Source organism: Electrona antarctica (genome assembly GCF_951216825.1).
Source record: "Electrona antarctica genome assembly, chromosome: 11".
Classification (NCBI taxonomy): domain Eukaryota; kingdom Metazoa; phylum Chordata; class Actinopteri; order Myctophiformes; family Myctophidae; genus Electrona; species Electrona antarctica.
Window position 1 is genome coordinate 26,011,705 of NC_136792.1, and position 11,661 is coordinate 26,023,365.

The following is an 11,661-nucleotide window of genomic DNA, read 5'->3' on the forward strand; positions in this document are numbered from 1 at the left end:
GATGCATCTACAATGCAAAAGCAAAACATGTTTGTTCTATTGAGTCATTTCTGATAAAATAATGTCACTAGGCCTACATTTTATTAATAATACAATGAATAGCATGCAACATACAGTGTAGAATTACATTTAATGATAAAACAAATTAGTTTGTTCAACAATTGAAGTCTGTGTTTTGGAAGAAATGTATAGTATGTGCATGCAAAAACAGCCCCAATCACAAAGATGCAACCTATTTGCAATTGTGGTCTCCTACAATCCATATCTTCACTATATTCATAATAATTAGGCTACATTTTGGTCACCGTGCTAATTTGATGGTTCATGGGTGAGGAGAGTAAATGTCTGAGAGCTCATCACCTCAGCCAAGTACCCAAGTGTATAGAAATTACACGACACAATCACACAGGTGCAGGCATGCAGAAATTATATATATATATATATATATATATATATATATATATATATATATATATATATCGCTTACATTATTACAAACACACAAATAATATGGCAAAATCATTTTATAATATATTGCTTTAATTTAACATTTAACTGCATAACAGCCATAACATACTGGGACAGCTTCACAAAAAAGGAAAATATTTAAAATGTTCATGTGTGAATAAATAAATAAAATAATCTGCAAATATCAAGGCCACTAATGTGGTCTGAGGTTGTTTGTATTGTATACATACGCACATAAAAACAAGCTGACACGAGTGTGTCAGCTTAGCATTTCATTGTGGTGCCAATTATCCTTTATGAGCCTGTCCTCAAATTCTATCCATTTAGATATGCTCGCAACTCTACTGTGAGCTTTTATGTATGTATTTAAAACTATAATGACATGCCCGCGTCATTATGCTAACATTCAGTAAAATAACAGATCTACAAGCTCACAGTGCCTTCCTTACCTTGTAGATTGCCTATTTGTGGCTAATATACTGTATATATGGTGAAGAGGGGCAAGAAGTACAGCCTCCGGGGAGACCCAAGTCAATGGCCAGCAAGCTATGACATCTGTAAGAGCTTGGGTATAGTGATGAAATTTGATAGATCCTCTTCAATCGATGTGCTGACTGATCGATCGAAGAGGAGAAGGCACTGTACCATTGGTCTCCTGGCTTGTCCTGTTCGTGTTCTGTTCACCTGTGGACTGACTTGTCTCTTGGAGAAACCTGCCAGATGTCTCAATTGGCAGACACATAGACGCTCCAGCCGCTAGCAGGCAACAGCCACAGTACACCGACAACGATGCATATACGGATGTCCTGAGCAGTACCTACGGTCAAAACCAGCAGACGGTGAATTGCAACATCGACGGTCAATAAATCACTATAAAGCTGCAATCTATTTGTATGTGTGTTAGACTATTTTAATACAACATTACTAACTCAACTGCGGTGGTTTTAAGTGGTTTCCGTGCTCTTCTATTGATTAGATCATGTGGTCATGTGGGACCATTACTGGTTGACGAGAGTTATTGCATAAAAGTCAAACAGAAATAACTCGCCTTCTGAAATGTGCTCGCCCTCATAGCTCAACCGTAAAAAAAACTACAATGTTGGCACTTGCACAGGGGAACATGGTTTGCAAAGGTTTTAAAAATACAAATTTGGAAATCACTAACTATACAGCTGGTCAGCCATGCTTACCTGTGCCACAAAGGGAGTAAGCAGAGCACCCACCCTGCCTACTCCACTGCTGGTTCCCATTCCCAAAGCTCTAATTTCCGTAGGGAACACCTAAAGGAATGAGAGGAGAAAGTATGGTGACAAATATAAAGGATCTAACGAGTAGATTTTACTTGTACATGGCAATGATTTAAATACAATACCTCTGGTGTGTAAACATAAGCCACTTGAAATCCTCCTGTGATGAAGGCTCTGCCGATGAAGATGAAAATTGTAAGAGCCACCCTGGATTGATAGAAGGGGAAAGCAGACGAAAAAATAGGCGATTTGTAAGCTCACAATGCATCAAGGATGCGATACCTTATGAGCTTACAGATCAGCCGTGATACATGAATACCATGGATTTGGCTAAGGTGTGATTGTGTGTGTGTGTGTGTGTGTGTGTGTGTGTGTGTGTGTGTGTGTGTGTGTGTGTGTGGGGGGGGGGGTCTTACCTCCCAATACAGCCATACAGAGGTAAAATACACAGAGAAAACATGATGAAACACATGGCCATGCTCTTCTTCCTGCCGATACGGTCAATCACGAAAAGTGTTACAAGGAGCCCTGCAATGCAAGAGATGAAGATATACATGTTACAGTGAAATCGAGAAACCAGTGAACTTGAGAAAAACGTAACGGGGGGCGCCTGTTTTTCCGGCGCAGGAGGCTGCGCCCGGGGAGAAGAAGTACAATTTGGATGCCAAATTGGCAACTTGGCATCCATATAGGCCTACTTAAAGTACTTATTATACATGGCCCTTTCATCATATTATTGGATTGTAATTAATAATGCATTCATGTGTTCATCACTTGAATGATGCAGCTGGTAAAGGTGAGACGGATAATTGATTTACTTTATGTGCTGCTGGGTAGCTTAACTTAGACTAATACATATTATAATGTTGTACATCATAGTATGATAATTATAAACTATCACTCAATTAAAGTAAAAGTTCCTCAAAATTGTCTGTTTTATCAGTGTAGAACTATGCTCTGTTGTCATTTCACCTGGGAATTCAGCCAACGTGGTCCATAAAAGGTCTTTGTAGTCATCTAACGTCAAATATGTGCATTCCAGGTTACAACTTGGCTCAATCTTGGCACCTCTGGTAACTATGAAGAAGGGGGGGGGACAGTTGTATTTTGCAACAATTGAATTTGCATTCATTTTGTTATTTTATTAAAGATAGTTTAACTGATATTTTCTAATAGCAATCATTGCTGTAGTCTCTCCAGCTCTTAACATGTGGATGACCAAAATAAATTTCTGCCAATTGGGAGAGAGTACTCATTTATCAGCTTCAATTTGATAGTCTGTGTCATCAGATTCAATTGCACTTGTTTATCCTGTATCCTGTGTGTGAGTTCTCTCTCTTGATTGGATAAAAAAGGTATCCCAGACTGAAAATGCATTTTCTTTTCACTAAAGAGCTGCAGAGACATGGAGATTCCTGATAGTGAACAAACACTCTTATGATTCCTATCAGAATATAGAGCTAGTTAACACTTATTTTAACAAGGGAAAATACTTACCCTACCTTTAACATAAATGTTAAACTAAATTATTAAATTGTGATATATCAAACATAAATATCAACGACAGTCTACAAAGTTCCAAAAGGAAACTGAATTCAGTTTGACCAGAAGCACAAAAACGTTTGATATTTTCAAGTGGACCCTCATCCAGGAAAGGTTGGGAACCACTGCTGTACGAAACCACGGTGCATCGGGTACTGACCTCCACATGCATGACCAGCTTGGAACAGCTCAGTAGTCATCAGCACTATCCCATAATACGAGAAGGAATTTGCAAACCTGAGAATAAAATGGCATTTTTATGTTAGTGAATGCTGGTAAATAATTGGTGTATGACACTGGTAAGACAGAAAAGAACAAAACATGGTAACAGCTATGACGTATGTGCAGGAATGTAGCAAAGGCAATGTGCTATTCGTGCTTACCATATAAACCACAGAAGAAGAGTAGTCCTGCGATATTGTGGTTTAAAGAGATCTCTGATCCTTCCACGTTCTTGCTATAAATACAAAAAGAAAAACACCATGATTTGATTTAAGCATTCATATATTGTAATGGCGACGATGTTGAATATCCTCTCTCACACAGAAATAGTCGACCCATTCTGAACAAGCACTCATTGCTAGTTAGTAGGCCTACAATTGTATAAAACATTGGGTCCAAACAATAATCGAAACCCCATGAATAAATAAAACAGGTACAATACATTACAATATACAATAGACAACACATGTAGATAAAGATAGGAATGGTGCTCAACCACAGTAACAAACATAATATTTAACTACTTCACTAATTCAAGGTGAGAGAAGAGGGAGCATTTATACGGTTTAACCTTCAACTTTAATGCACTTATTTTCCTTTCCGAACTTTGTTTGTGCAGTGCTTAAAACCTTGTTGTCTAGAACAGAAAAATCTGCAGATAGATATCTTGAACAACAAGCTCTTCCTCATCTTTAAGAAGTCATAGGCCTATTGGGCAATGGCATATGTATGGTATTTTATAAATTAGATTTTATTTTATTATAGGCTATTACTCTTTTCTTATATCATTCAAATAAGCTTATATTGTAATTGCATACAATTACACATGTGATTTTACACGACTCTTATTATATTTGCAGGATATAATAATATGACTACTACGTGTTCATAGCCTCACCAGCTGGTTGACAACCAGGGTCCCCTGGGGCATTGGTTTGCCATTGTCCAATGCAATACGTTTCATTGTCGCCACCGCCTTTTCCCTTTTCCCTCTTAGTACATCAAAACGTGCACTCTCGGGAAGCCACTGTGTAAAGATATAGAGCTGTAAGTTAACTTTCTTGTTAGGAATGTCGGCCGGTAATTTCACCGACCGACCGCCCTCCCTCAGCAAGTGGCTGGGAGATGCAAAGCAATGATCTTAAGAAAACAAAACAAAACAAAACAAAAAACAATACTTACAAAGCAGAGGCTTACAAAGACCACCAATGGTATAGTGGACAAGCCTAGTAGCCAACGCCAACCACCAGTGGGCATTACCCAAATTGCCAGAAGTACCTCAACCACTGCACCCAGAGCCCAGAATATCTGACATGTACAGACAGCAAGTGGGGGAAAGATTCATTACACTACTGCATTGCATCAAACAAGCCAAATCAACAAGACAAACTGTCACAACAAAATAAATTAAAGGTGTATTATGGATCACAATACCTGAATCAACATAATGCAGGTACCTCTTGTCTTCGTAGGAAGAAATTCCGAGTATAGTGTCACCCTTAAACAAAAGAGTATGTTTTTTGTTATCTTCTTAACAACTCTGATACTCCAGTGGAACCAGTGCTGTTGGTTCGGTATAAAAAGGCTGTTACATTTAAAATGTTAGTTAGAATAATATAGCCTAGCAGGTAATTTGAAATATTTGTATTAATTAATTAATCTATTTGTGTTGTAATTAATTCATTCATTCATTCATTCATTCATTAATTCATTAGTGTTTTATGGTTTTTAGTTCAGCATACACGATACAGTGGACGAGACACTGAACTTACGACTGAGGGGCTCCTCCAATGCCAAAACCAACGAGTCCTCGCAGTACTAAGATCCATCCATACACTGGAGCCAAGGCACTGAGAATGCCGTAGTACAAAGTCCATGCCATACACAGTATCAGACCCTGTTTTGCACAAAAAAGCATACTTAATCAAAACCAAAATAACTCAATGATTAAAAATATGAATCAAATGTGTGCTTTATTTATATATATTTGTATATGATATGAAAGCCAAATATGTGAGACTCACAAATTTCCTGCCGTATTTGTCAGATACATTACCCCACATAGAGGAACTGATCATCATCCCAATGAACACCGCCTGGTAGACATAATAACCATATTGTGGTTATAAAAAACAATGTAGGTAAATCATTATTTATTGAAATTATAACTTTCACATCCGATGAAGAAATGATGGCATGAACACAGATATAACGATAACAAAAGAGACTTTATACCGATGTGATGAGAGCCACCTGGAGGCCGGTCAATCTCCACTCACAATGGAGCTGAGGGGCCAGAATACTGAGGAGCATCATCTCCATGGCATCTGCCATCTAGTGTAACAGAGAACACAAAGATGCAGCCGTTCTGAATTAGTTTCAAGAAAAACACTAAACAAAAAGAAAAAAAGTATGCTAATTGTACAAGCTAATGTGTCAGATTTTATGACAGTAGATTCCCCACTACAATGAACAAAATGAACAATGATAAATGTAACTATTACAATTGGACAGAGGGCAGCAAGGCCATTTCATTAGTGCAATGCAGGTACAGTAGACCAGAGGTGTGCGATTAAAGTGTAAAGACCACTAAGTGGCTAGTTTAACTTAAAATCAGGTCAGTCAGATACCAATATTTTATTTTAGAATGTGGATATAATATTTATCTTGGTGTTCAGGCTCTGCTACATTATTTCTCAGCACAATTAGACAACCATCATTAACCATTAAGAGCAGGGAGATATAAATACTGCCCCAGCTATCCACCAGGAGGATAGGAGTGTTTGTGATAGATAGTTTATACCGATTTGCGTGATGGATGGATGAAATCTGTACGAGTAATGTAAAGAAATGTGTCGCATGGTGGCGCTATAACACGCAGTTGAGGAAACATCAGGGCATTGGCCTCTGGGGAGTGCACATACAAAGTTGTACACAGATCGGTGTAAAATCATTTGGCCTGTTATAGCGCAACCATGAGGCTGAATTTAAGTGGCATTTCTGTAGTGGGAATGTGCATGCATAATTTCAAAGAAATCGCACGCTGTGTTCATGATTTGAGCCATTTTGTTCTAAACGGGCCAGTCATGCAAACTTTAGATCGTAGCCAAATCAGGATAGAATATGGAAAATTGAACAGATCCGTGTTGATCACATGACTATAGAGATATCGATTTGCGTGATGTATGGTTAAAATTTGTACGAGTAATGTAATGAAATGTGTTTAGCAAAACTCGGCCTCATGGTGGCGCTATAACAGGCCGTTCTGAAGAATTTGGGGCAGAGGTTAGCCGTTGGCATCCAGGGAGTGTGTCTTCAGATTTTGGCTTCTCCCGGGCCAGCGGTGCCGGAGATTAGCTGTACATGGACGGATGGACGGACACACGGACAGACGGATTACAAAACATGCTCTCTCCCCATGCCTTCTGCCTGGTGGAGACAATAACACCCCCCATTGGGAACAGAACAGCAGAGGCGGTACTGGTGGTACCAGGTGGTACTGGGGAGGCGGTGGGAGCAAACAATGCATCTGCTAAATGCCTAAATTGTAACAATGTGTGTGTGTGTGCGTGTGCGTGTGCGTGTGCGTGTGCGTGTGCGCGTGCGTGCATGCGTGTGCGTGCAGAACCACATTTCTCTTCTTTTTTTGTCTTTTATCCTAGTACTTTGAATCCATGTTCTTTTGTTTCGTGCTATGCTTTTTGCCTTCAACGTGGTCTGAATGCAACCATTATAGATCCCCTTCATGTCCTCTATAGAGCGTCTCCCCCTTTCAGAACGACGAGGGCACCAGGAAATAATTCCCCATTCCCTTCTCCCATAGGCGTTTCAAAAAGTATTTATTTAAAGATCTGTAAGCCTTGGACAAAGCCAACAGCCGAGTTGACAAATCATGACAATAAACACATTTTTTGGGCCGAACAATAAATAGAAAGAAAAGATGGGCAGGGCACAACACTTATTTTAGAGTTTTCTTCTTTCTAATTATTTGTTTGGCCCAAAGAATTTGTTTATTGTTTATTGAGACTGCGACGCTCTATATGTACAGTGTTTGACAGAATTGACAGAAGTGTCTCTTACCCAGGCCAGTCCTGTAATCATTGAGAGTTTAAACTGGAACTTCCCAAACCCAATGGCCTCCACTATTTCATCCACTGTAAGGGTTCCTGTAAGTGTCAGGAGAAAGATAACACATTGTGATTCATTGATCATACAACATTGGTCCATACAGATAATGTTACCCATGACTATACATAATTTAAGAATATTGGCAATATGTATATGCCTTATAAATGAATGACCTATTTTATACTAATAGTCACATGACAGTGTTGTGCAAAACTAGCTGGAATAGCTGATCTTGTGAGCTTCTGTAGATCTGCATTTTTACCTTATTTTTTCTTTGCCTCTATACGGAGGCCAACATTCAAGGCTTCCACCCTAGAGCCAAATCAGACAATACATTGAGGTAGCCATCAATAGACAGTAAAATCAATAGTGATCCACAAACCTTGGGTTGGATGATTTGGATCAGGCCCCGTTCCGGGCACAGACACAGGGATCTGCAGGGGGGCGGTATGTGTGGCCGTGGTATCGGTACATATCTCATTATCTGTGCCCTGGACCTCATCATTCAGACCTCTGAATGTCACCACACTGCAAACAGGATGACCTCATCGTTATTAGTCATGCAAATCCATTTGGTTCCTTTCGTACACTCTTCAGGGTTAAGTAGGGTCAGCGATTCTCAAAGTTTTTTTAATTTTCAGGAACACCCAGTTTGGTATGGATTTGTACATTCTCAGAGTCACAGACCTCAAAGGGTCCATTTGGTTAACTACCAACAATTTAGCTGGACATCTGGAGGTCATCAGACCCCACTTTGAGACCCACTGCTTTAGGGGGTTTCCAAGGGGTCCCCAACAAAATGGGGTTTAGTTTCACAAGCTAGAGGGTTAGCCCAATGGGAGTATGACAATACAGAGCATAGCTTGTCTCCCCAATTCTGTACTGAATCTAATCTAACAACTCTTCTCTGATGGGGGGCCTGGCATAAAATATTATGTTTCTTTGTCCCAGGTTGGTCTTTGACTTGACATGAAAATGTTTGAGAACCGCTCATTTCAAGTGCTGTCAGTACAGACTTTATAATGTAGTGTAGACAGTGGGGATATTGTAATGAGATCATTGTTAGTGCATAATATTGAGCTACAAATTAAAATACACAGTAAAATCCTCAGTGTGAAATTAACTTTAAGGGTGTAAAAAGGGATTAAAATACTGTTTTACACCATCTGAGTTGATTAAACACTGATGATTGTTGACCGACTGTTGATGATTTTACCATCTAGCTACTGGACAGCAGTAAACTTCATCACAAACACTGCATCTAGGCCTACCGTTACCGTAGTAAACTAAGTCATCACATTCACAGCAGTACAGCAGCAGTAGCCGCAATTTGCAACTCTAGATTTTTTTATAATGGGATGAATCTAGAGTTGCAATACCCTCCATTGACTCCCCACTCATCCAATTTGGTTTGTGATCTGCTTGTCTTAAACAACGTTAAACTCACCAACATTGCAGCTGTAGTCCAAGCTTGAATTATCCTCTTTCAATCTGCCGAGCTTGTTTTTCATACAAATCCCCCGTAGACATGTTATGACCTACTTTCTGTCAAGACATCCTCTGCAGGTGATTCTTTTTCTAAGTGCTGCAGTTTGGAAGCACTCGTTTTTGTTAACGGGTCGCGCTGCTGCCTCCTGCATTATGTGCAAATTCGAAACAGGTGGTACGCTGGGCCGTTCAGTGACTTATGACGAGTGCTTCCAAACTCCAGCACTTAGAAAAGAATCACCTGCACAGAATTTCTTGACAGAAAGTAGCTCACAACATGACTACGGGGGATTTTTATGAAAAACAAGCTCGGCAGATTGAAAGAGGATAATTCAAGCTTGGACTACAGCTGCAATGTTGGTGAGTTTAATTGTTTAAGACAAGCAGATCACAAACCAAATTGGATGAGTGGGGAGTCAATGGAGGGTATTGCAACTCTAGATTCATCCCATTGTAAACAAATCTAGAGTTGCAAATTGCGGCTACAGCAGCAGTAAAGTAATCACAACACTACAACTACAGTAACTAATTAAAAGTCATCACAACACAGCTAGTAGGCCTAAGTAATATCAAGAGCACAGCTACTTACTGTCAGCCTACTACCTTGCACTGCTCTAAATACAATGTGGCATACAGTAAGCGGCTTCATTGTCCTGCATGGACCGATATTTACTCAGTTAAAAATGTTCCTCTTGGTCACAAAAACAAGGTAACGGACGGACGGAAGGACGGACGGACACACACACACACACACACACACACACACGGACGGAGTGCAAAACATACTCTCTCCCCATGCCTTCGGCCTGGTGGAGACAACAACATCCCATCTTCAAATTATGAGACAACTTTTACACACCTTATTTCTGGGTCTCTCCACTGCTTGTAACCAAACTGGGTTGATCTGTTCCAGTTGCTCATCATGTCTGTTGAAGAGTGATGTGTACACAAAACTGTACAGCTCTGAGGTTGTAGTGCTGGTTAAACCAGTGTCAGGTGATCTCAGGTTACTGGGACTGAGACATGGGTGGAGTCGCAGTAAACAAAGACTCAAGTTATGAGGAGAACAAAGGATGCAAAATAGCTCATCTGAGGAGAAATAACTTTTTGGCCTGGTTAAAAAAAAATCAAAATGTTATAATGTTAGACTAGATGTCAAACTCTTTAAAATAAAACATGAATTTAGATCGACCTTTGTTGATCCCCTGAGGCTGTCACAGCAGTATCTGGCTGTGCCCCTGTTTGTGTCTCGGAATGGGTACTCCCACACAGTAGATTCACATTATGCAAGTTGCAATTTAGAGCAGGTGCTACTAACTGGATGGAAATTAAGCTCCACCCACGCTTGCAGCGTCGGCCAGAAAACCGGAAATGCTTTGTCCACATGGGTGGAGCTTAATATCAATTAAAGGACCACTTCACCACTTAGAACCTATCTTCATATAATTGGTCCTCAGTAATAATCATGATAAAATGGCACCATTTTTTTGTGTCTCATAGGAGGGCTGTGGGTAGTTCAGAGACCCGTCCTCCAGTGACATCATCGATGGGGAATCCAAGCTAATAGAAACTGCAGGCTTTCTAGTCCTGAAAAGTTGCAATGCGAAAATGGAAGCCATCGTTCTCACGATAATACAAATCTAAAAATGTTTGTAAAAAAATATTGTTAAAAAAATATCTGCATACGTGACTAGCACAGAAATAAATGATTTCCTAGATGTCACTGCTTTCAGGCCCAAAATTGAACACAAGCGGGAAATTAGATTTCAAAGTATCTTTTAAAGAAACTGACACACACGCTAAACATAAAACCTCCTTCCACCCACCACACATACAGAGGGAGTTTGAATTTAATCTCGTTCTCCCTTTTGTGGGGAAAAATGATCCTTGGCCAAACAAATCCAGCAATTATGAAGTATTGCAATACTATGAGGTCAATATAAAATACTTAATCGCCAAATTCAGCGGTTTGTTATTTATTGATAACTCTATAACAGACCGATGCCTAATGAAACCCTCGGCGCACCTGCTGCCCCTCGCTGATTTACTGCTGTTTCCAACATGACAGCCATGTAAACATACACACACAATATCATTTACAGATAAACATTGCTCTCAAAAAATGTTTTTTAAAACATTTTAGTGAGAAATAAACAAAGCAGTATACCCAGAAATGTATTCTATTTGATCAACTCACTTCCTTGTTTTCCGACTGTGCTGCAGCTGGGCAGACGCTGGCCAGACAGACAGACAGACAGACAGACAGACAGGCAGACAGACAGACAGACAGACAGACAGACAGACAGACAGACAGACAATTGAGTTTCCTACAGCACTTGCTGCAATTATGTTCTGCAGCTGCGGTGCCTATACTACTTAAAGAGTGGATATGTCCATATATGGACATGTTTGACATGCAGATATGGACATCACGACAATGGTGTATAAAAGGAACGGGAAAACCTTTATACAGATCACTTGATACAGATGGTATATAGGTCAGACACACCTATAGTTCCTATGATTTTTACATATTTCAGGAGAGAACTAAGTCTTCAATGCCAGA

General features: G+C 39.8%; 1 protein-coding gene across 2 annotated transcripts; it reads right to left on the minus strand.

Annotated features, from left to right (window-relative positions):
* Window positions 1–519: 519 nt before the first annotated feature.
* LOC306931855 (synaptic vesicle 2-related protein-like) lies at window positions 520–10,373 on the minus strand. Of its 2 annotated transcripts, XM_079513511.1 has the most exons (16): window positions 9,955–10,372; window positions 7,990–8,135; window positions 7,560–7,645; window positions 5,715–5,813; window positions 5,504–5,575; window positions 5,252–5,376; window positions 4,914–4,977; window positions 4,662–4,787; window positions 4,378–4,506; window positions 3,641–3,714; window positions 3,418–3,494; window positions 2,688–2,792; window positions 2,132–2,243; window positions 1,841–1,922; window positions 1,659–1,748; window positions 520–1,285 (listed from the first exon to the last, which is right to left on the minus strand). In XM_079513511.1, the coding sequence occupies exons 1-16, from the start codon at window positions 10,017–10,019 to the stop codon at window positions 1,067–1,069; spliced, it is 1,671 nt and encodes a 556-aa protein (XP_079369637.1). In that variant the 5' UTR covers window positions 10,020–10,372; the 3' UTR covers window positions 520–1,066. The 2 variants fall into 2 exon arrangements, with proteins under 2 accessions (XP_079369637.1, XP_079369638.1); XM_079513512.1 differs by lacking the exon at window positions 4,914–4,977 and having other exon boundaries at window positions 5,536–5,575; window positions 9,955–10,373.
* Window positions 10,374–11,661: the final 1,288 nt, after the last annotated feature.

What these genes read in the sequence shown, in the direction of transcription:
- LOC306931855 (XM_079513511.1), bottom strand. Translation starts at nt 10,019, where the DNA reads ATGATGAGCAACTGGAACAGATCAACCCAGTTTGGTTACAAGCAGTGG. An exon ending in TGATTACAGGACTGGCCTGG is followed by an intron (nt 5,814 to 7,559) that starts GTAAGAGACACT and finishes CTGTTACACTAG; the next exon opens with ATGGCAGATGCCATGGAGAT. An exon ending in CACGTTGGCTGAATTCCCAG is followed by an intron (nt 2,244 to 2,687) that starts GTGAAATGACAA and finishes CTTGCATTGCAG; the next exon opens with GGCTCCTTGTAACACTTTTC.